The sequence below is a fragment of the Ovis aries genome, chromosome 1 (assembly GCF_016772045.2).
Source record: "Ovis aries strain OAR_USU_Benz2616 breed Rambouillet chromosome 1, ARS-UI_Ramb_v3.0, whole genome shotgun sequence".
In the NCBI taxonomy this organism is placed as follows: Eukaryota; Metazoa; Chordata; class Mammalia; order Artiodactyla; family Bovidae; genus Ovis; species Ovis aries.
Window position 1 is genome coordinate 212,249,638 of NC_056054.1, and position 23,164 is coordinate 212,272,801.

General features: G+C 36.8%; 2 protein-coding genes across 4 annotated transcripts in view; both read right to left on the minus strand.

Annotated features, from left to right (window-relative positions):
- Window positions 1-23,164, minus strand: part of NAALADL2 (N-acetylated alpha-linked acidic dipeptidase like 2) — a 1,658,881-nt gene that overhangs the window by 256,923 nt on the left and 1,378,794 nt on the right. The gene's annotated exons all lie outside the window — the stretch shown is intronic.
- On the minus strand, window positions 5,608-6,057 carry LOC105615767 (HIG1 domain family member 1A, mitochondrial). The gene has a single exon (XM_060393547.1). It carries the CDS (start codon window positions 5,995-5,997, stop codon window positions 5,716-5,718), a length of 282 nt encoding a protein of 93 aa, XP_060249530.1. The 5' UTR covers window positions 5,998-6,057; the 3' UTR covers window positions 5,608-5,715.

Consider the following 23,164-nt stretch of genomic DNA (forward strand, 5'->3'; position numbering starts at 1 on the left):
AACTAAATAAAATTGATTCTAAAAAGTCCTATGTGCACCTCATTCATCGCAATATTCTCTTTTCTGCAGTCAGAGAATATACACATCGGATACTTAAATTTAATATATGAAATTAAAACACTTGCTAGCTTTGAAAGGCACTGACATTTAAACATTCATAACATGCTGGGCTGAGGAAAAAGGTAATTAGAGCCATAATTTTTGAAATATAACATTCTCATCACTATTCAAAGTAAAACAGACCTGAGGTAATATGGAGTCTAAATAGAAGTGAAACAATCCAAAGGTCAAATGTGGAACATCAGGACACTATTTTTTGAATTCACTTATTTTTTCATTTCAATTATTTTTTCAGGTCCTTAGATGGTCCATAGCATTGGTTTTATTGAAAATATTCAAGGCACCTTCATAGTTCTATTCATATGATTTAGCAACCTAATTTGAGACTTGAATCATACCTTAGAAATCTTAATCCAAATATAAAAAGCAAAACTTGGAGAATTCAAGTGATTAAATAATTTTTACAAAGTCACAAAATACTTATTACAATACCAACACTAAAATTTGGCTCTGTGTGTTTTTTAAACATTTTGCCTTTGTTTGTAAAGTACTTTTGAGTGGGGATAATAATTGTAACCCAAGCCCTAAAATGTGAAAATTTTCATTTAATTCATATTTATTTTTGTTATTGAAGTTCTTATATGTCAACAAAATACTTTTATAGGACCTAGTTTTCATATTTTAGACTTCCTTCAAGCTCACCTGCTTTACGTATTTTGCCTTCTTTCCTCTCTTAATCATTAAATGTGTGCCTATCTTACCTATTAATTAATACATACTATGAATCATTAATTAAATAGTCTGTGCTTACATTTTATTTGGTTTGTTATTCACATCATATCTGAAGGCAGGGAAAGCTAAGCTACAGCAACAAAGAGCCAAATAATAAAAGATGCTCCAAGCAGAGTATTTCACAAATTAAGGCATTGTTATAACAAATACCTTAGATTATATTTTGATGCTAAATAATATGTTGACGATAAATAGTTAAGAATTAAGACTAAGTGCATGTGGTAGTGGATATTTAGTTACTAAGACGTCTCCAACTCTTGCAACCCCATGGACTACAGCCCACCAGGCTCCTCTGTCCATGGGATTTCCCAGGCAAGAATACTGGAGTGGGTTGACATTTCCTAAGTGCAAGGAGAGGGGAAACTATTTTGTTAATAAAAATTAATTATTCCATTTGGTAAAACAAAATGGTGTTTGCTGCTTCCAGATCTGTGCTGACATTATGGATAGAGGAGCATGTGACAATCCAACATAAAGAGCAGGCTCATTGGGAAGAACACTGCAAAGGTTGTATTAAAAAGTTAATGAGAAATGACTAGATCCAAAGTACTATTTATCAGCCCTGCAATGTCTAGGATCTCTATGAAGAGTTGCTATTAATGCTATGAGAGACTACCCTGGTAGCTCAGCAGTAAAGAATCCTGTAGCCAATGCCTGAGACATGAGTTCATTCCTTGGGTTGGCAAGATCTCCTGCAAAAGGAAATGACAACCTATTCTAGTATTTTTGCCTGGGAAATTCCATGGACAGAGGAGTCTATTAGGTTACTGCCCATGGGGTCGCAAAGGGTCGAACAAGACTTAGTGACTAAACAACAACAAATTAACCCTATAAATGAGTTATAAGAAATAACTCATCTCATTTTACATCCTATCCCTAAACTTCCATTAGAATTCTTTTGTTTCTTGTTTATATTCAGCAAAATAAGAGGGAGGAGCAATCAACTTGCTGATACTTGCTATCACTCCACAGAGGCACCAATGCAGCGTAGTTTCACAGTAGGAAGGAAAAATTATATATTATTATATATTGTTATATTTTATACTCACTTTTAGTCAAGAGTTCTCTGCTCTGATGCCCTATAGTCCACACTTTCAAAAAATAAATATAATACAATATCAGATTATAAAACATAAAGATGTACGAGAAATCAGCAGCAGGCTCTTCACTGTCCATAACTATAATTAGTGACTTCTGCATCCTGTATTCATTCCCTGAGACTTTTATAGGTGATTCCTTTCTTGCCTCTTCTAGCTTTTTGATTGTGGCTATATAACTCAATATTTTTGCCTCTTATCTTTACATGACCTTGACTGTGTGTCTTCTCTTTTGTGATAGACGTACTTGCCATTGGATTGAGGAGACGTCTACCCAGATAATTCAAGATGATTTTATATCAATTCCATAGCTTAGTTGCATGTGCACAGACTCTTTTCTTCATAAATGGTCACATTCACAGATCCTAGATACATGTGATTTTGAGGGCCACTTCACCATATTACTATTGCTATTCACATGTCTTTAATGGGAGTTCTATACTGAAGCAATGGCTGGTGTTTTTAATACAAGATCTCAAGATTTCCATTCTAATTCAGACTTCATTCTTGCTTCTCTTTTCAAGAACAACCATAAAATTGAAGGATTTATACATCTGTGAAATAACTGTAGATAAGGCGCACACTGAAACTGTTCTAATTTAGTGGTCATAAATTAGCTACAAGTTAAAGGAGTTGTCTGGTTAGGAAGGTGTTTATATAGGTATGTAGGTGTGTGTGAGCACTCAGGCACTAAGTCATATCTGACTCTGCAGCTTCCTGGACTATAGCCCTCCAGTCTCCTCTATCCATGGGATTTCCCAGGCAAGAATACTGAAGCGAGTGGTCAATTCCTCTATCTTCTGATCCAGGGATCAAACTTGCATCTCCTCCTATGGCAGGCAGATTCTTTACCACTGAGACACCTGGGAAGCCCTTATATAAATATATATACAATTCTCAAAACCTATTTTAAGTGTGCATTTTATTTTGTATAAATTTTACCTTAAAAGAAAGCAGCCTACATAGATAAGGGACATTTTTATCATCCTCAAGAAATTTTCTCTTGCCTTTCTTCTAGTAAATTGTGAAATATTATACAATTGATCATAACATCATCTTTTTATCATTTTAATAGGGTCTGAGGTTATGTCTCTTCTTTAAGTCATCATGCTGATAATTTTTGTATCACTTCTTGATATTTACAATCATGTAAAATTAAAATTCTGGCTGTTTTCATCTTACCTCCATGATTTCTTACAAATATATTCCACATTTTAAAGTTTTCTGCTGCTTGAATACACTTTTTTAAAAAAATATGTAGCCACAGTTATTTAAGATCAAAAAAGTGGTGTTATCATTACCCTTATCTTATAAGTTAGTACTGAGATTCAAAGAAGTTACCTATCTCGATTCTGCTAGTAAGTGGTACAACCTAGATTGGAATTCAGATCTTCGTCTCCAGTCTGCTACTACTCACATTTCATACCCCTGCATTTTAAATGCCCATGTCAAGGTAAACCAGCAGTCAGCCTTAGATATTAAAGAAGATACTATAGAAATTTCAAGGCAAAAATAAGAAGTGTTTGGTTTAGTATAAAACTAAATTGAATAGAGATAATTTAAGGTTTAAAAATTCATGATAAAGTTCTACACATAAATCACCTACTGTTGAACTGTTTCATAGTACTTGTTAAGTGAACAGAGCCACAGACAATCTCTTTTACTCTGTTTTCTTGTCTCTACCCTTTCCAAGGCTAAGCTAAATGAATATTTTATATAAATGGCTTTTATTAGTGACATGAATGAAGTCTATCCAAGTATCCACAGAAAGGGAGGTAAAGGTCATGCATAGTCTCAAAAATAACATTTTATGAATTCAAAAATTGTTACTGAATAATGCCAGAAAATTTCAAAGAGTTATAGAACAAACATGTTTATATACCATATTTTCATCTTTAATTCTCCTGAAACTGAAACTTAAAATAAAACCTTAAAGCTTTAAGTGTGCAGGGGAATACTAAAATATTAAAACAAAGTCTATCTAGAGAACTGTGAATTCAATAATAGTAATTTTGGTAGTATCATTTACTGAGTGCCTGCTATGTACTGTATTGTCAGGAAGTGAATGCTCATGTATTATTGCACAGCTAGGATTTTCTGAGCATATTTTACTGGAACCCGTATTAAATGACAAGCCTCAGAAGTGAAATAATGACTAAACAGTGAAAGAAACCTGAAGAGATTCACCTTTCTGGAAGTATGTGTCTACTCTTTAAAGGGAATAAAACCCATAATCCTGGGAATATGACATTCATAATATTACAAGACATATGTAATACATGTCATTGGGTAGAATTCCATTGAGTTGAAATAAATGGCAGTTTCTAAATTTTTTTGCGTTTGTTTGTTTTGTTTTGTCAGAGAAGGCAATGGCACCCCATTCCAGTACTCTTGCCTGGAAAATTCCATGGACGGAGGAGCCTGGTAGGTTGCAGCCCAGGGGGACGCTAAGAGTCGGACACGACTTGAGCGACTTCACTTTCACTTTTCACTGTCATGCACTGGAGAAGGAAATGGCAACCCACTCCAGTGTTCTTACCTGGAGAATCCCACGGACAGGGGGAGCCTGGTGGGCTGCTGTCTATGGGGTCACACAGAGTCGGACACGACTGAAGTGACTTAGCAGCAGTAGCAGCAGCAAGGTACTTAATTGGTAAATTTAAAGTTGGCATTCTCTTAGTCGGGTGGGAGGGAAACTCAAGAAGGAAGGGATATATGTACACTTATAACTGACTCATACTGTTGCACAGCAGAAACTAATATAACATTGTAAAGCAGTTATACACCAATTAAAAAATAAATTTTTTGTGTGTGTGTTCATTTATTTTAATAACACTACATTTACCATGTTATCACCATGGAATGTAAATTCAGGTTAGACGAGAATTTCACAAGTACAACAAAGCATTCTGTGCTATACCAAAGTTTGTATAATGTCTGACCAAACCAGCTGCTCATCAATGACTTCCATTATAGGCATTTCATTTAGTTGATGATTCTTTTGGAGAAAATAAACACACTGCCCACATTTAAAGTGTTTTCCATTTACCTTTACATTAGCACTTAAAATACATGTTTCAAAATAATTTAAAATTATTCCAATATAACAGCAGCAAAATATAATTCTCCAATTACAAAAGAGCTAAAAGGGATCTACAAGTTAAGTTACTCTCATGTTTATAACTATGATTCTAAAATAAATACTACTCCAAAGTGGCTCTGTTACCAGCTTTTTAGGTTTGGTTTAAAAACACACACAGATTTGCAGGGAGGTTTATAATGTTGTATTCCATGCACTGTTCTGAAAGGGTTCCTCAAGAGCCAACCAGCCCTTGACACAGTACTCAGTCCACAAGGCCATCAGAAGGTTAAATTAACTGGGGTAAATAGGATTCCTACAGTACATCAAAAGCATATGATATTCTGTAGCAACTGGAGCATTTTCAGGATTGGCATGTTGTCTTCTTTAGAACTAATTTCAACAGAAGAGGTTAAGAAGGTGGACAGGTACCACTATCAAGTGTATTTAAAAGTGACATGTTTCTTTTGTGCTGCTCTGACTTCCCTGAGTGACCTAGCTAGTGAACTAGTCACCAGTAACTTGGTCACCAGGCAAATCAAGCCTGCAAGAAAGGAAGCCAGTATTCAAATTACCATGTTCTTGTCTGACCCAAACAATTTATTTTCAGCATAAACATATAACCTCAATATGAGATGTCTAACTAAAGCAAGCACCACCAACAAGACCAAGACAGCATCTCCTCTTCTAAGGTTTAGGTTTTCCCCAGAATTCTTGATACAGGGAATAGCCCATACCAAGGGTCATGGCTCCCACAACAAAGCCTTGGTCTGCCACACGCATGTGGATCAGGTGAACAGACATTTTAGTATTTCCCCTGCTCTTCAGTCTATATAATCCATATGCAACAATCGCTGCAAAACCTGCCATTCCAATGGGGACAAATGGTGCCTCTCTAGCTTTTCGGATAAGTTTAGATCCCTGATCTTCATCATATGAAGAAAGAGAAATATCTGTGTCGCTTGACATAGTGACTGAAGAATCTTCAACTTCAAGACGATTCAGGTTCCTACCGACCTCTGACCCCACTCCAGCCAAAAATAAATTTTAAAAAGAGTTTGCTAGAAATGCGGAAGTTCTGGTCCCTCTCTAGTCCCTAAATCAGAATCTGTATTTTAGTAAGAACTCCAAGTAATTTGTATGCACACATGAAAATCTGACATGTACTGATCTAAATAAGAAGAAACTTAGGAAACTTAACAGTGGATTTGATTGCATCTTGACTTGACCCTATCAGTTGCAAGAGATATTTGGGGGACAACTAAGGAAATCTGAATATAGATTGCTGCTGCTGCTGCTGCTAAGTCGCTTCAGTCATGTCTGACTCTGTGCGACCCCATAGACGACAGCCCACCAGGCTCCCCGGTCCCTGGGATTCTCCAGGCAAGAACACTGGAGTGGGTTGCCGTTTCCTTCTCCAATGCATGACGGTGAAAAGTGAAAGTGAAGTCGCTCAAGTTGTGTCCGACTCTTAGCGACCCCATGGACTGCGGCCCACCAGGCTCCTCTGTCCACAGGATTTTCCAGGCAAGAATACTGGAGTGGGGTGCCATTGCCTTCTCCAATATACATTGCTAGATTATAGTAAGAAATTATGATTATTCTGCTCGGTATGATAATGGTGCTGTGACTGTGTAGGAAAATGTCCTGAAAATTTTAGGGATCCTTACATGAGTATTTAGGAGTGAAATCTCACGTATGTATTTTACTTCAAAGTATTTCAACAAGAAAAAATAGTGGATGAAGCAGATATATATAAAAACATTGTGTGTATTGTGTGTTAGTCGCTCAGTTGTGTCTGACTTTTTGTGATCCCATGGACTGTAGCCCACCAGGCTCCTTTGTCCGTGGGATTCTCCAGGCAAGAATACTGAATGGGTTGCCATTCCCTTCTCCAGGGGAATCTCTCTGACCCAGGGATCAAAGCTAGGTCTCTCACATTGGAGGCAGACTTTGTCTCTGAGCCCACCAGGGAAGCCGATATAGCTAATTGTTAGCAACTATTAAATGTAGGTGATGGATATGCAAGTGTCCATTATGAAAAATTTATATAATAAAAATTAGAAATTAAAAAATTAAGTTGGCAGAGTCTCAACATTTTTTACGACTAATATCATTTATTCTAAACATATTTTAATCTAAGAAATACTGATTATATGTTATGGGCTCTTTCATCATGTGAGTTTTAGAGATTAAAATGTTGATTTTCAGTACATTTATTCAATTTTTTAATTTGAGTACCTTGTGTGAGAACTGAAATCTCACTTTGGTCAACTGTCTCTTAAACATGCACTTATATTTAAAACACTATATCAGATCAGAGAATTCTACTATTTCAATAATATACAGCCTAAGAAGCTTAGTAGGCACATTCACTACTTCAAAACAATAATTAAACTACTTATGTGAAACACTTTTCTACAGAAGTAATACCTACACAGCAAAATGTCAAGATAATACAGATTTCCAGATTGGTAGGAAGCTTACCAGAATTTTCAATATATATGCTAAATACTGCTTAACAGAAGGTCAGAACACCCTCGGCATTTGAATATAATCTGATCATGAAAGAGGACTTGTAATTTAAGCCAGAGTTTCTAAACATTTTAAAACCAAGTACCACTTAAAAATAAATATTAAATATCTTGACTGTTTCAAAGATTCTGGCATGCCTTCTCTGTGTGGGTCAAGTAATAAGGAGAGATGTGGAGAAGTACACTATCCTTGAGAATCACTGGTAAGTAAAAGATACATGCTTTTACATAGATTTTTACTCAAAGTGAAAAAAATCTATAGATAGTTACACTATAAAATATAGGAAGTTGGGTCAATTCTTGAGTTCTATAATAGACATTGAAAAAAATGTCTTATGTATTATGAATAATCCTAGTAGAGGACACAGCAAGTATTATTTCAGCTAGGGCTTCCCAGGTGGAACCTGGTGGTAAAGAATCCGCCTACCAATGCAGGAGAGGCAAGAGATGCCGGGTCTGGAAGATCGCCTGGAGGAGGAAATGGCAGCTACTCCACTAGCTCAGTCAGTAAAGAATCCGCCTACAATGCAGGAGACCTGGGGTCAATCCCTGGGTGAAGAAGATCCCCTGGAGAAGCAAATGGCAACGCACTCTGTATTCTTGCCTGGAGAATTCCATGTACAGAGGAGACTAGCAGGCTATAGTCCATGGAGTCGCAAGAGTAGGACACGACTTAGCAACTAAATCACCACCACCCATATCCCTTGCCTTCAAAATTCCATGTACAGAGAAGCCTGGTGGGCTACAGTCCATGGAGCCAGAAAGAGTTGGACATGACTGAGTGACTGAGCACAGCACAGCACAGTTCTCATAAAATTCCTAACAGGTAGATACTATCATTATTCCACTTAATAGATGAGGAAAAATCTCTTATTCAAGGAGTAAAGCTGAGAAATGAACCCAGGCAATATCTGTTCTCTTATCTTTTCTCTTATAGGCAGTATAAAATACACTGCCTATAAAATATAATATAGTATTGCCTTATATGGTTTTGAGAGCCTTTACAGATAAGAAAAAATGAAATCCATGTTCATCTTGTATACATTTCATAAATGAATAAAATATGCATGTGTGTAATGTAATTTAAAATCTTTCCATGTCCTGAACTTCTCTTACCCTGTAAATTCATCTCTTAAGTACTTTTCAATTTATGTACTATTCTATCATATTTTAATTTTTAGATAGGATATGTGAAACTAAAACTTTCCTAAATATTTTGGATCCTTATACTAAGTTAGACACTAAAAATGTTGTCTCCATTTTTGCATGAAGTTTAAATAACCTCAGAGTAAAAGAGACAATACCATAATCTCAAGTAATTGAATGTTTAGCTAAGCGCTCTGTTCTTTTCAGCTTGCAGACATAGATGGTTCTCTTAAACATCATTTGCACTTATAGGTGATTATAAATTTCATAGTCACTTAGCTGGAGTCCTGGAGCAAGTTTCAGGAGGAGCTGCTATGGATGAAGGAAAGGCACACACAGGACTCAGAACAGCAACTATTTATCAACTCTTCTAACATTTATTTCAGATGTAACTGGTTCAGCTCTACTTGTGCAAACTGATTACACCTGGGGGTAGGGTACAGCAGCCAATGGCACTGTAACACAATTAACATTCTGAGTATCACTGAGAATTCAAGACACAAAAACTGAGTTGCAAGATAGAAAAAGAAAAACTGGTATTTGAAGATCTTAGAGGAAAAGAATTTTTCTCAATAGTGAAGAATCCAAACTTTAATATGGTCTTTAGTAAAACCTGGTCTCCCTGGTAAGGTCTTGAGTCAATTTAACAACATAATTTCTTGGAGGTCAGAGCCTGTTAGCCTCCTGAAAAGTTTTCTGTTGAACAGTCAGTCAGTGCTTTTCTCAGGGCTGTTACTTAATCAACTGTGAAAGAAATGAGGGATTTAAAGGTCTTAGAGTTAAGGGCAAAAGAATCTAAACATCAGGTTAAGAAGAAACAAATACATTATTCAAATCCTGGGAGAGATACTGTAGTCCTTCAAAGTCCCTTTGCTAGAAATAGGGAGAGATTACCTTTATAGTCATGACCTCATGTTCCATAATCTGGATGAAAACACCTGGGGAAATTAAACCTGGAACATTAGCCTATCTGAAATTTTGCCATTCATTCTATTTCTCTTGTTATTAGTTTAAAATCTTTCCTTCTGTGTGTCAAATACTAAGCCCAATATAGGTTAAATAGTGGAGAGACCAGAGAGGCTCAATTCAGGAAATGATTAGCTATTTAAAGCTCTCCCAATCCGCCTCCCTACCTCCCCTTCTTCTAGCCCACGTCTTTGGTCTTTCATTTAACATATGAATGACTACATATTAATACAGTCAGATAACCCTGGGCAAATTATGTATTTCTATTCCTGTTGCTACTTACTAAAGGCTTAATGAAAGTCTTTATTTCCCTATGTATCCCAGAGAGCACAGGTAGATTTAATTTCAAGGACTGAAAATGATTTTTGGAATATCTTTAGTTTGAGGCAATGTGTTTCTCTTTAGCTAAACATATTCATTTTAATCATTCAACCCATTTATTCACTTGGAAATCAATAAAGACACCAGATTAATTGTTAATTCACTAAAGCAAAAATCCCATTTAATTGAATAAATAAATGGTAAAGAAAAGAGCTACTATTTTAGCCCTAGTGGATTAAACATGTATGCTACATTTGTCTCTTAATACAAGTCTCTGAAGATGATTCTAAGGTTGAATTCAAAATATATCCAACCTTCAACACAAAACAGACCTTTTCCTTTGTGATTAAAGTATATAGAAAGAAAATATGCTTTTGGTTGATTTCTGATAACATCTTTTCTTAACTTTCATTTGAGAATAATTGGTTATCTTGATTCCCCTCCTCCTTCATCCTCATTCAAAGACAGTGAAATTAAAAAGACATTGATGTTCTCCTTTTCAAAAAATGGATCACTTCTGATTCAGATTTTATTGAACATTAAAATTCCAGACTTAAGACTAATTGCCTCCTTTCTTATTAATTTGGACTCAATTTTCAGCTGCCCTCAGGTCGCTCGATGGCAATTAATTAATTTATGAATCAACTGAAGAGAAATTCAGATTGCAAAAAAAGAGAGAGAGAAACTGGTTTTCTTTAAATTTATGAGCAGCATTTTTTAAATGACTCAATTCTAAGTGTTTATATTCATAATTAAGCATAGTTCACATTTGCAAGTTATTTTTAGAGAAGTTGAATGTTCAAATCTAATTTTTATTTTAGATTATTTATTATTTGCCTTGGGATAAGAGTTTTAATCAAAGTACAAACACACTAAATAATTATTAAGTTATTCCACTGTGATTTGATAGAATAACTGAATGTGAAGGGCTGCAGTAATTCTCACCAACCTCTCAATACAGGCAGTGTGGTAAACTAAGCTACATAGGAATTTTGAACATAGGTTTGAATTTTTACTCTGTTACTTACTATGGTGACTTTGAACAGGCACTTTAGTTCTCTGACACTGCTTCTTATGAGTATTTTGGAATTAATATAATGCACACAGAATGATGACACCACCCTTATGGAAGAAATTGAAGAACTAAAGAGCCTCTTGATGAAAGTGAAAGAGGAGAGTGAAAAAGTTGGCTTAAAGCTCAACATTCAGGAAACTAAGATCATGGCATCCTGTCCCATCACTTCATGGCAAACAGAATGGGGAAACAGTGGAAATAGTGGCTGACTTTATTTTTCTGGGCTCCAAATTCACTGCAGATGGTGATTGCAGCCATGAAATTAAAAGACACTTACTTCTTGGAAGGGAAGTTATGACCAACCTAGACAACATATTAAAAAGCAGAGATATTACTTTGCCAACACAGGTCTGTCTAGTCAAGGCTATGCTTTTTCCTGTAGTCATGTATGTATGTGAGAGTTGGACTATAAGGAAAACTGAGCACCAAAGAATTGATGCTTTTGAACTGTGGTGTTGTAAAAGACTCTTGAGAGTCCCTTGGACTGCAAGGAGATTCAACCAGTGCATCCTAAAGGAGATCAGTTCTGGGTGTTCATTGGAAGGACAGATGTTGAAGCTGAAACTCCAATACTCTGGCCACCTGATGCAAAGAGCTGACTCATTGGAAAAGACCCTGATCCTGGGAGGGATTGGGGGCAAGAGGAGAAGGGGACGACAGAGAATGAGATGGCTGGATGGCATCACCGACTCAATAGACATGGGTTTGGGTGGACTCTGGGAGTTGGTGATGGACAGGGAAGCCTAGCCTGCTGCAGTTCATGGGGTCGCAAAGGGTCGAACACGACTGAGGAACTGAACTGAACACAGAATATTGTTATATACTGTTATTGTAGTTATGTATTAATAACATAATAACAAAGGAGAAAAGGAAACGTACACCCATTTGAATGCAGAGTTCCAAAGACTAGCAAGGGGAGATAAGAAAGCCTTTCTTAGTAATCAATGCAATTAAATAGAGAGAAAAAAATAGAATGGGGAAGACTAGAGATCTCTTCAGAAAATTAGAGATTCAAAGGGAACATTTCATGCAAAAATGGTCACAATAAATGATGGAAATGGTGTGGCCCAAACAGAATCAAAAGATATTAAGAAGAAGTGGCAAGAATATACAGAAGAACTATACAAAAAAATCTTCATGACCCATATAACCATGAAGGTGTGATCACTCACCTAGGGCCAGACATCCTGGAATGTGAAGTCAAGTAGGCCTTAGGAAGCATCACTATGAACAAAGCTAGTGGAGATGATGGAATTCCAGCTCAGCTATTTCAAATCCTAAAAGATGATATTGCAAAAGTGCTGCACTCAATATGTCAGCAAATTTGGAAAACTCAGCAGGGGCCACAGGACGGGAAAAGGTCAATTTTCATTCCAATCCCAAAGAAAGGCAATGCCAAAGAATGTTCAAACCATCTCACAATTGCAATCATGTCACACACTAGCAAAGTAATACTCAAAATTCTCCAAGCCAGGCTTCAACAGTACGTGAACTGTGAACTTCCAGTTATTGAAGCCTGATTTAGAAAAGGCAGAGGAACCAGAGATCAAATTGCTAACATCAGCTGGATCATCAAAAAAGCTAGAGTTTCAGAAAAACATCTACTTTTGTTTTATTGACTATGCCAAAGACTTTGACTGTGTGGAAAGATGGGAACCAGACCATACAACCTGTCTTCTGAGAAATCTCTATGCAGGTCAAGAAGCAACAGTTAAAACTGGACATGGAACAACAGACTGGTTCCAAACAAGGAAAGGAGTACGTCAAGGTTACATTGTCAGCCTGCTTATTTAGCATATATGCAGAGTATATCATGAGAAACACTGAGCTGGATGAAGCACAAGCTAGAACCAAGATTGCTGGGAGAAATATTAATAATCTCAGATATGAAGATGACACCACCCTTATGTTAGAAAGCAAAGAGGAACTAAAGAGCCTCTTGATGAAAGTGAAAGAGCAGAGTGACAAAGTTGGCTTAAAACTCAACATTCAAAAAACTAAGATCATGGCATCCAGTCCCATTACTTCATAGCAAGTAGATGGGGAAACAATGGAAACAGTGAGAGAGTTTATTTTTTTGATCTCCAAAATCAGTGCCAATGGTGAGTACAGCCATGAAATTAAGAGACACTTGCTCTTTGGGAGAAAATCTATGACAAACCTAGACAGCATTTTAAAAATCAGAGACAATACTTTACCAACAAAACTCAAACTAGTGAAAGCTATGGTTTTTCCAGAGTAGTCAGATATGGATGTGAGAGCTGGACTATAAAGAAAGCTGAGCACCAAAGAATTTATGCTTTTGAACTGTGGTGTTGGAGAAGACTCTTGAGAGTTCCCTGGACTACAAGGAGAATCAACCAGTCAATCCTATAGGAAATCATTCCTGAATACTCTGCTGAAGCTGAAGCTCCAATACTCTGGCCACCTGATGTGAAGAACTGACTCATTTGAAAAGACCCTGGTGCTGGGAAGGATTGAAAGTGGGAGGAGAAGGGGATGATAGAGGATGAGATAGTTTGATGGCATCACTGATGCAATGGACATGAGTTTGAGTAGGCTCCCGGAGTTGGTGATGGACAGGGAAGCCTGGTGCACTGCAGTCCACAGGGTCGCAACAAGTCTGACACAACTGAGTGACTGAACTGAGCTGATTAATAGCATACTTTAACACATATATTAATAATACTTATATATTATTATTCAGGAACTTCCCTGGTGGCTTAGATGGTAGAGAATACACCTGAAATGTGGGAGATCTGGGTTCAGTCCCTGGATCAGGAATACCCCCTGGAGAAGGAAATGGCAACCCACTCCAATATTCCTGCCTGGAGAATTCAATGGACAGTGGAGCCTGGTGGGCTATAGTCTATAGGATTACAGAGAGTCAGACACGACTGAGCAACTACCACTTTCACTTTCATTCACTATTCAGCATTATTAACCTAGATATTACAATAAGCAAAAGTCTTAGAATGGTAGCTGAAAGAGAGCAGCTATTAAATAAATTCTAGTAGTTATTATTATATTAATGTGTCCTATTAAACTCTGTATCTCCATTGCTTAGTATGACTTCACACACACTAACACATGTTTATTTGAGCTTAATATCTTTTTATCTTTATTAGAATCATAAATGACCAAATATTTCATACAAAAGGGGAAAAGTTGGAGTTTTTAAATACTCAAAAATGTCCAGACTATTTTGGAGGATTTTTATACATCATTTGAGAATTAAAACTTCAAGTTAGCAAATACAACTACTTGATTCTAAGACAGGTTGCTAAAAGACAAAGGCTATCATAGTTACCTCTGTGGCCATGGACATATACCATACATATTTTCATGCTTTCTTCCCTCATTGTAACAGTTTAACAAATGTTTATTGGGTTATATTCATGCACTAAGAAAAGAGAGTCATTAATACTGAGAAGCAAACAAGAGAAGAGACAAGAAGGTGGTAAGCGAAGAGGAAAAGTTCAATATTTACATAACCTCCTGCTCTTTCTGCATCTGTAACTCGGCTTGCTCCTTGCAAAGTCTAGGTCATGTAGGTCTCAGAAAGTGGGGACTCATGAGCATATCTCACTCACCCTTGTCCTGTTGTTTGCAATTGCCCTAGCCCCTACAAACCCACAAACCCGCTTAATCATGCCTGCTTGTAAAATAAAAACTCTGTAGCCCCTTCGTTCGGGGCTCAGAGCTTGGAGTGTTAACTCCTCTGGCTCCACTGGCGTAATTAACCTGAGTTCTCCTACTCTCTTTGTGTGGTGCTTGGTTTCTTGACTACTGGTTTCCGCAACATAGGTACACAAAAATGTGTCTAAATGTGTACACATGCATTTTTGTGTGGAGAGAGAAATAGAAGATAAAGTTTATTTACGTACACAATCTAGATAGAAAGATATATACACCTCTATGCATATATTCAGCTAACAGTAGGCTTACATATACATGTGTTATATAAATATGGCATGTTTGGTTAGACATTTATGAAGAAATAAACTTTGCTTAAATAAACTAAATGACAAAATAGAGTCATGCACAGGATGCTAATTCCAAATAATGGATTTGTGTTTCAGAGAAAACATCCTGCAGAAGTACTTTCTTACCTTAATCTTGAAAGATACCACACAGTCAGGAAAGAAGATGGTTAGCATATAGCACTAAAAGGGAAGAGAATGCTCTGTAGCAGACAGATGAAGAATTCCTTACTCTGTGACTAGATACTCTGATTAGTTTGCTGTTAATTGGCTAAGTGACAAGAACATGAGGAAATGGAAGATCATTGAGGATCTTAATACAATGCCAAAGTACTCAGATTCTATTTTGAAGATAAAAAGGAGACATCTTTACAGTTTTAAACAGGGAGTAAGGATATTTGACTAGATTATTTCAATGGCAACTCAGTTCAAATGCTATATTTTATGATCGTATCAGAGGTATAGTACCAGAAGAATTTTTTCAGAACTGTCTGTATAAACTCAGTTCAGTTCAGTTCAATTCAGTCGCTCAGTTGTGTCCGACTTTCTGCAACCCCATGAATCGCAGCATGCCAGGCTTCCCTGTCCATCACCAACTCCCAGAGTTCACCCAACTCACGTCCATCGAGTCGGTGATGCCATCCAGCCATCTCATCCTCTGTCGTCCCCTTCTCCTCCTGCCCCCAATCCCTCCCAGCATCAGAGTCTTTTCCAAGGAGTCAACTCTTCACACGAGGTGGCCAAAGTACTGGAGTTAACTTTAGCATCAGTCCTTCCAAAGAACACCCAGGACTGATCTCCTTTAGAATGGACTGGTTGGATCTCCTTGCAGTCCAAGGGCTCTCAAGGGTTTTCTCCAACACCACAGTTCAAAAGCATCAATTCTTTGGCCCTCAGCTTTCTTCACAGTCCAACTGTCACATCCATACATGACCACAGGAAAAACCATAGCCTTGACTAGACGGACTTTTGTTGGCAAAGTAATGGCTCTGCTTTCCAATATGCTATCTAGGTTGGTCGTAACTTTCCTTCCAAGGAGTAAGCATCTTTTAATTTCATGGCTGCAATCACCATCTGCAGTGATTTTGGAGCCCAGAAAAATAAAGTCTGACACTGTTTCCACTGTTTCCCCATCTATTTCCCATGAAGTGATGGGACTGGATGCCATGATCTTTGTTTTCTGAATGTTGAGCTTTAAGCCAACTTTTTCACTCTCCTCTTTCACTGTCATCAGGAGGCTTTTGAGCTCCTCTTCACTTTCTGCCGTAAGGGTGGTGTCATCTGCATATCTGAGGTTATTGTATAAACTCACTTTAAAAATAAATATAACAGAAACTCATAGGCATATATGTTTACCACTTTTATAAATTATGTCTTGGCTATAATGTGGTTATAAGCTAAAATCTGTTATACTTTACAATTTATGAGTGTATGCTGGAAAAGATGCTTGTTCTAGCCATGAAAGGAGCCATATTTGATTTAAAAACTGTCAATGTTTTTATGATTGTACTTCAATAATGCAAACTATCACCAACAAAAAGTGAAGATAGACTCCATTTATAGCAAAAATCATCAAAGATCATTTTCTACAAAACAAAGCTCCTTTTCTATGTTAGCCTCACTGCAGTCACAGAATTTTGCTTGTACCTTTGCTTGGACATTTAGTAATGTCCAAAACATGTAATCCAGTTCAATGATAATTATCTTAGTCTTTATGGCTATAATTACCCCTCTTCTATAATGATATGCCATCAGATTTTATATTGTTTGCAGAATAACTCTCACTTCCTCATTTACTGAGAAAGAGGAAACACTGATAAAAATCTGCTTCCATTGGATGATCTTCTATGTTTTCCTGTTTATAAATTAAAGGAGTCTGTTAAAATTACTAATGTGGTAAATAGACAATAACAAAATTTCAACCAATGTATATTTAGTAACAATTTTTATAAATTATTTTTTAGTCTTAAATTTAGAGTTAGTATTTCAGAATTGGAAAGGACATTAGGAAATAGTCAGGAGAGTCCTTCTTTTTACATCTGTAGCATAAAGATGGTGACTTTTTTACCCAGTAAAGAGAACTCAGTAGGGGGGCATCTGGAAATAGACTGGTTAAGAGAAAAATGCTTGTTTGGCACCATATTGCCATATCATACCATCATGTAACTTTTCTAAATGCCTATCAAAATTGTCAGTCACTAACAACATAAAAATGCCCAGTGACTTTTAGTAGAAAGAAGGTGGAGTGAAAGAATATGTAAGTAAATTTTCTCACAGCTATGCTACATAGCATCTAGATTTCTGTCCATGGCTGGGTTCATGTACTTTAATGAGATATTTTAAAATATGCTGAGAAGAGAGACAAAACTCTAGCAATATATTTATTATAATGATATTCCCTCAAATGTTAGAAGCATGCACACAAAAAGCAAATACCCACATGCACATATGAGTGAAGGAAAATGGTGGAAAAAAAAGAAAGCATATGAACGCACTCCCCTTCTTTAATAAAGTTAATATAATATCTATGCATATTAACTTCATGGAAATATTTCCTGTGCTTCCTTTACTAGAATCACTAAATTTTAAACAGATGTCTTTTGTTAATTGAAAATCTTTGAAATCCCCCTTTTTCCCCCTACTGGCTAACCCTGATGGCCACAATGAGGCCAAAATCAGGGTTCAATCCCCATGGGGTCTAACAGGCTTGTCACTGAAAACATTTCCTCTCTGGGTGTCCATTGTTATCACAGATCTCAAAAATGTGCACTGCTCTCCAAAAGGGAAATTCAGTCAACACTCCTAGAAAAAGCAAGTCACATGAGGCCTTGGATTGCTAGAATTATCTTTTTGTCTATGGATTTGGCAATGACAGAAAGTTGTAGTGCACATCAGAATTTACTTTGCTTTGTAATTATTTTAGAAATAATGAGTTAATGACATGTACAAACTTTCAGCTAAGCATAATGGCAAAATGACAGTATTTGTGAGTTTTACTATTATGCCACTCTGGAAACCATTTACACTTTGCACAGAGCATACATCCAGTAAACTTGTGATAATGGGGAGGGAGGTGGGAGGGGGGTTCATGTTTGGGAACACATGTAAGAATTAAAGATTTTAAAATTAAAAATTTAAAAAACTAAAAAAAAAGAAAGAAAATAAAAGATTATTAGAATTTTCATGAATTCATTATAAAGTCTATAATATTATTAAATCAACCTATGTTTAAAAGACTTATTTAAAAGACAAATTCCACTCCCCTACAAGACTACTATAAAATGCTTAAATGATTGTCTTATTTTGCTTTAAAGTGGTATGCCAAAGCCTGGGGAAGCATGAAGGAGAAAGAAACACTGAGAGAGAAGATAAAAAGAAAAGCAAAACAAAAATAATTCTTGTGTCTGCATTGCAGGAGCACTCTTTCTTTACAGAATGGATTTCCCTTTCAATAAATAAAGCACTGGGCAGAGACTCACTTTGCAGATGAACTGCTTGTAATAAATTATACATTCTGGAATTTAAAAAAATATATAGAAAATATAAACAGGAAAAATGGTACTGATATATCTTATTTAAGAGATTAGAAGGATAATAATATTTTAATAAAAAGAATATTTTTAGTAAATTACCTCATAGCCCACAGTCTGATATTACAAAGCATATCTTTCATTAAGTGAAAAACATATAGACAAGCAAAAAAAAAAAAAAAAAAACTAAAAGTATTTGTAGGACATGACACATGAGTCTACCTGTTCTGGAAGCATTAGGGATGAAAAGAGAATTCTCTTCCAGGCTTTGCTTCTAGCATCGTTACCTTGGACAAAATCTTTACTTAGCATTATTGCACTTCAGTTGCCAATTAATGTGTGACTCTAGGCTTCTTTTATTTTCTACATTTCTCAGATTTTAGATTTGGTATTCCCATTCCTCACTGCCCACTGCCTCCCACACACATTTCACCTGCTCTTCTGATTCTAACCAGTAGAGTTATTATTATAGCTAGAATTATTCAGAGAGCTACTAAAATTCTCTAATGCCTAGGCCCCATCCAGAACAATTAAATCAGCATCACAAGATTGACCTTAAAAGATACATTTTAACAAAATCTCTTTAAATGGGAATCAACCTCTTCCCTCTTTGTGGAGGCGTGATTGGGAAGAAAGGCATAATTACAGGTTTTAATATATACTAGCTTATAACAAATTTGAACTCCATGGTAGCTGTTACCTGACTTTATAACACCTCAAAACAACTTTTTCTTATCTTGGGAAGTAACACATACTGAAAATATGAAATAATATGTTGAACTTCCTATCCTGCCTTTACTTGAAAGAGACAGTGTTAGTCACTCATTTGTGTCCGACTCTTTGAGACTCCATGGACTGTAGCCCAGGCTCCTCTGTCCATGGGATTCTCCAGGCAAGAATACTGCAATGGGTTGCCATTTCCTTCTCCAGAGGATCTTTCTGACCCAGGAATTTAATCTGGTTCTTCCACATTCCTAGCAGATTCTTTACCATCTGAGCCACCAGGGAAGCCCTTTACTTCTATAGCCTCTGTCACTATTGTCAACAAAATAGAGGTGAGGCTCTATTTGGTATGTACATGTGAATCCTTCAAGAAGTACACACATGTGATTCTATTGCAAAGTATGAGTGGAAGAGAGTTTTCAACAACAAAAACACTTTAATTTAGCAGAGTGGAGGTAAAAAGTATGATTAGAAATTAAATCCATATTGCTATCATCCATGCAGAAAACTGAGAAAACATCTGAGAAAAATACAATAAAATTCGAGAACAGAAACAGGATAATAGGTGAATTCTTATACTACTATTTCTTTCCATTTTCATCAACACACATGCACTGTTTTTATAAATAAGAACACTTGAATTGAAAAAAGTATATAGCCTAAGTTTTTGTAGAACTCTCAGTTGAAAGACATTTGGCTGAAAGCCAGAATTTTCCTCAGGCTCATAAAAGAAGCCTAACTTCGCAATACACCTGCTTTCTCCTCTGTGTAATTTTCTTTTTATATTCATAGAGTGAGCTGCAATTCAATAGCTTTTGTGGCCTTCTTCTCTCTTCTCCCCATTTGGTGTGGCATGAAAGACATTTAAAAAAAAGACAATATAAACAACTCAATTGCTTGTTAAATTTTATGTTAAGGATATGCACTGATCCAGCAAAATCACCATAGACAGCCAGAAATGCTGTTGAAATTGAAGTATCCCTGCCCCCCTATTTGTTGTTTACAGAGAAAGCAAGGAGTGACCCGAAATTGCTTTGCTCTTCTCTGACACTTCAGCTAGAGGAACCAAACCAGGAAAAAGGAACAGAAGTATGTTAAGTTTTTCTATGCCATTCTATTTATTTCAAGTAGAGCAAACTGTAATGAGGATTAAGAACAAATTCAACACCGTCGGTTCATGTAACTGAATGTACTCTGCGCTCAGTTGCTCAGTTGTGTCTGATTCTTTGTGACCCCATGGACTGTAGCCCACTAGGCTCCTCTGTCCATGGAATTTCCCAGGCAAGAATACTGGAGAGGGCTGTTATTTGCTCCCCCAGAGGATCTTCCTGACCTAGGGATCAAATCCATGGCTCCTGAGTCTCCTACATTGGCAGGTGGGTTCTTTCACTGCTGAGCCACCTAGGAAGTCCTAGCTGAATGTAGACTGGGATTCAAAAACAATAGCACTTGACCTGTTGGGTCACAGCATCACAGCACCTCTCCCTACCAGGAAGACCTTATAGGAAACATCCAGTTGTTTCAGCAGGAATGAGTTCTGGAATGTCATTTTTTAAGTATTATGAAGATTTTAGCTGAATTCACTTGAAAGGAAAATACCTTTGCTCTGAATATGACAAAAAAGAACTTTTGTTATTGCCTTTCCCCTCATTTCCACCCCCCCCCACCCCATGAGCCAGCAACAAAGTAGTTTTCCTGTCAGGAAAAAAAAAAAAAAAAAAGTTTTCCAATTAATCCAATCCTGCTTAGACCATCAGAAAGGGAAAGCAAACAGTAAGACACTTCTTCCCTCTGGCTTTGCTTCTCAAGCAACCCTTACCAAAATCCTAGCTACAGTACTCACTTCTAAGCAAGGTGCGGGGACGTGAAATATTCTGAGGAGTTCTTCATCAGATTTTTGACATTTTAAAAAGAAGTAACTCAACACTCTTTGGAACTGCAAGGCTTTTTTTTTGGTTCTGTTCCTCTTCAGCCTTTTATTTCTGTTCTTTAGGGAAACAGAAAATATAATGGCAACTTAAGAAACAGTTGATAGAACTTGCTAAGAGGACTGGATTCCTAAGCTCCAACCTTGGAGAACACGGTCCTGGATTTAAGTGCTCTTTTCTGTCAACCTGGTGAGGACAAATTTTATTTTGGATTCTCTTTCACCAAGAGATACTGAGCAATAGTAAAGTAAAATGCTTTTATTCACCCTGAGGATATGCTCTAGTGATATGCTTTGTAATTCAATACTATGTTATTGAAACATATGTTAAGAAACATACAGATAATACAGGCTGTAATCATTCCACAACATCAAAAATGGGAAGCAATGGACAGTGTTGTAAAATTATAACTAAATGTTGGTTAAAACACATGGAGGAATAACAAGCAATATACATCATAGGTGTTTTGAGGCTGAGAAGAAAATTATGGTTACAGAAGGATATTATGGTCAGAGAAGGATATTGGGTGAAGCAGAGATCAGACCTATCATTGTATTAGAAAAGAAGGCACATGAGCCTATCTTTCCATTTCAGTTCAGTCGCTCTCAGTTGCTCAGTTGTGTCTGACTCTTTGCAACCATCGACTGCAGCACACCAGGCTTCCCTGTCCATCACCAACTCCTTGCTCAAACTCATGTCCATTGAGTTGGTGATGACATACAACCATCTCATCCTCTGTCAAACCCTTCTCCTTTCACCTTCAATCTTTCCTAGCTTCCGGGTCTTTTTCAATGAGCCAGTTCTTCGCATCAGGTGGCCAAAGTATCGGAGATTCAGTTTCAGCATCAGTCTTTTCAATGAATATTCAGGACCGATTTCCTATAGGATTGACTGGTTTGATCTTGCAGTCTGAGAGATTCTCAAGAGTCTTCTCCAACACCACAGTTCAAAAGCATCAGTTCTTTGGTGCTCAGTTTTCTCTATAATCCAACTCTCACAACCATACATGACTACTGGAAAACCATAGCTTTGACTATATGGACATTTGTTGACAAAGTAATGTCTCTGCTTTTTAATATGCTGCCTAGGTTTGTTATAGCTTTTCTCCCAAGGATCAAGTGTCTTTTAATTTCATGACTACAGTTACCATCTGCAGTGATTTTGGAGCCCAAGAAAATAAAGTTTGTCACTGTTTCCATTGTTTCTTCATGTATTTCCCATGAAGTGATGGTACCAGATGCCATGATCCTAGATTTTTGAATTTTGAGTTTTAAGCCAACATTTTCATGCCTCTCTGTCACTTTCATCAAGAGGCTTTTTAGTTCCTCTTTGCTTTCTGCCATAATGATGGTGTCATCTGCATATTTGAGGTTGTTGATATTTCTCCTAGCAATCTTGATTCCAGCTTGTGCTTTATGCAGCTTGGTATTTCACATGATGTACTCTGCATATAAGTTAAATAAGCAGGTGACAAATCAGCCTTGATGTATTCCTTTCCCAATTTTGAACAGTTCTGTTGTCCAAGTCTGGTTCTAAATATTGCCTCTTGACCTGAATACAGGTTTCTCAGAAGGCAGATAAGGTGGTCTGGTATTCCCAATGCATTAAGAATATTCCACAGTTTGTTGTGATTCACACTGTCAAAGGCTTTAGCTTTTGACTTTAGACTTTGTATAGAATACAGATACATGAACATAACTTAGACAAGACACTAAAGAGTCCTCACTGAGGGAAGAAGAAGAAAAGAGCAAAGTTTCTGTTGACACTGGAGTCTCAAATAAATGACTGACCAGATCTCTGCTGATTCTGGGTCCCATCCATTTGGATGGGAACTAGCAAAAAAATAAATAAATAAAAAGTAATGACTATTGGTGAGGATATGAAGAAAGTGAAGAGCATGTGGTATGGAAAAATTTAAAATTTTGTGCAC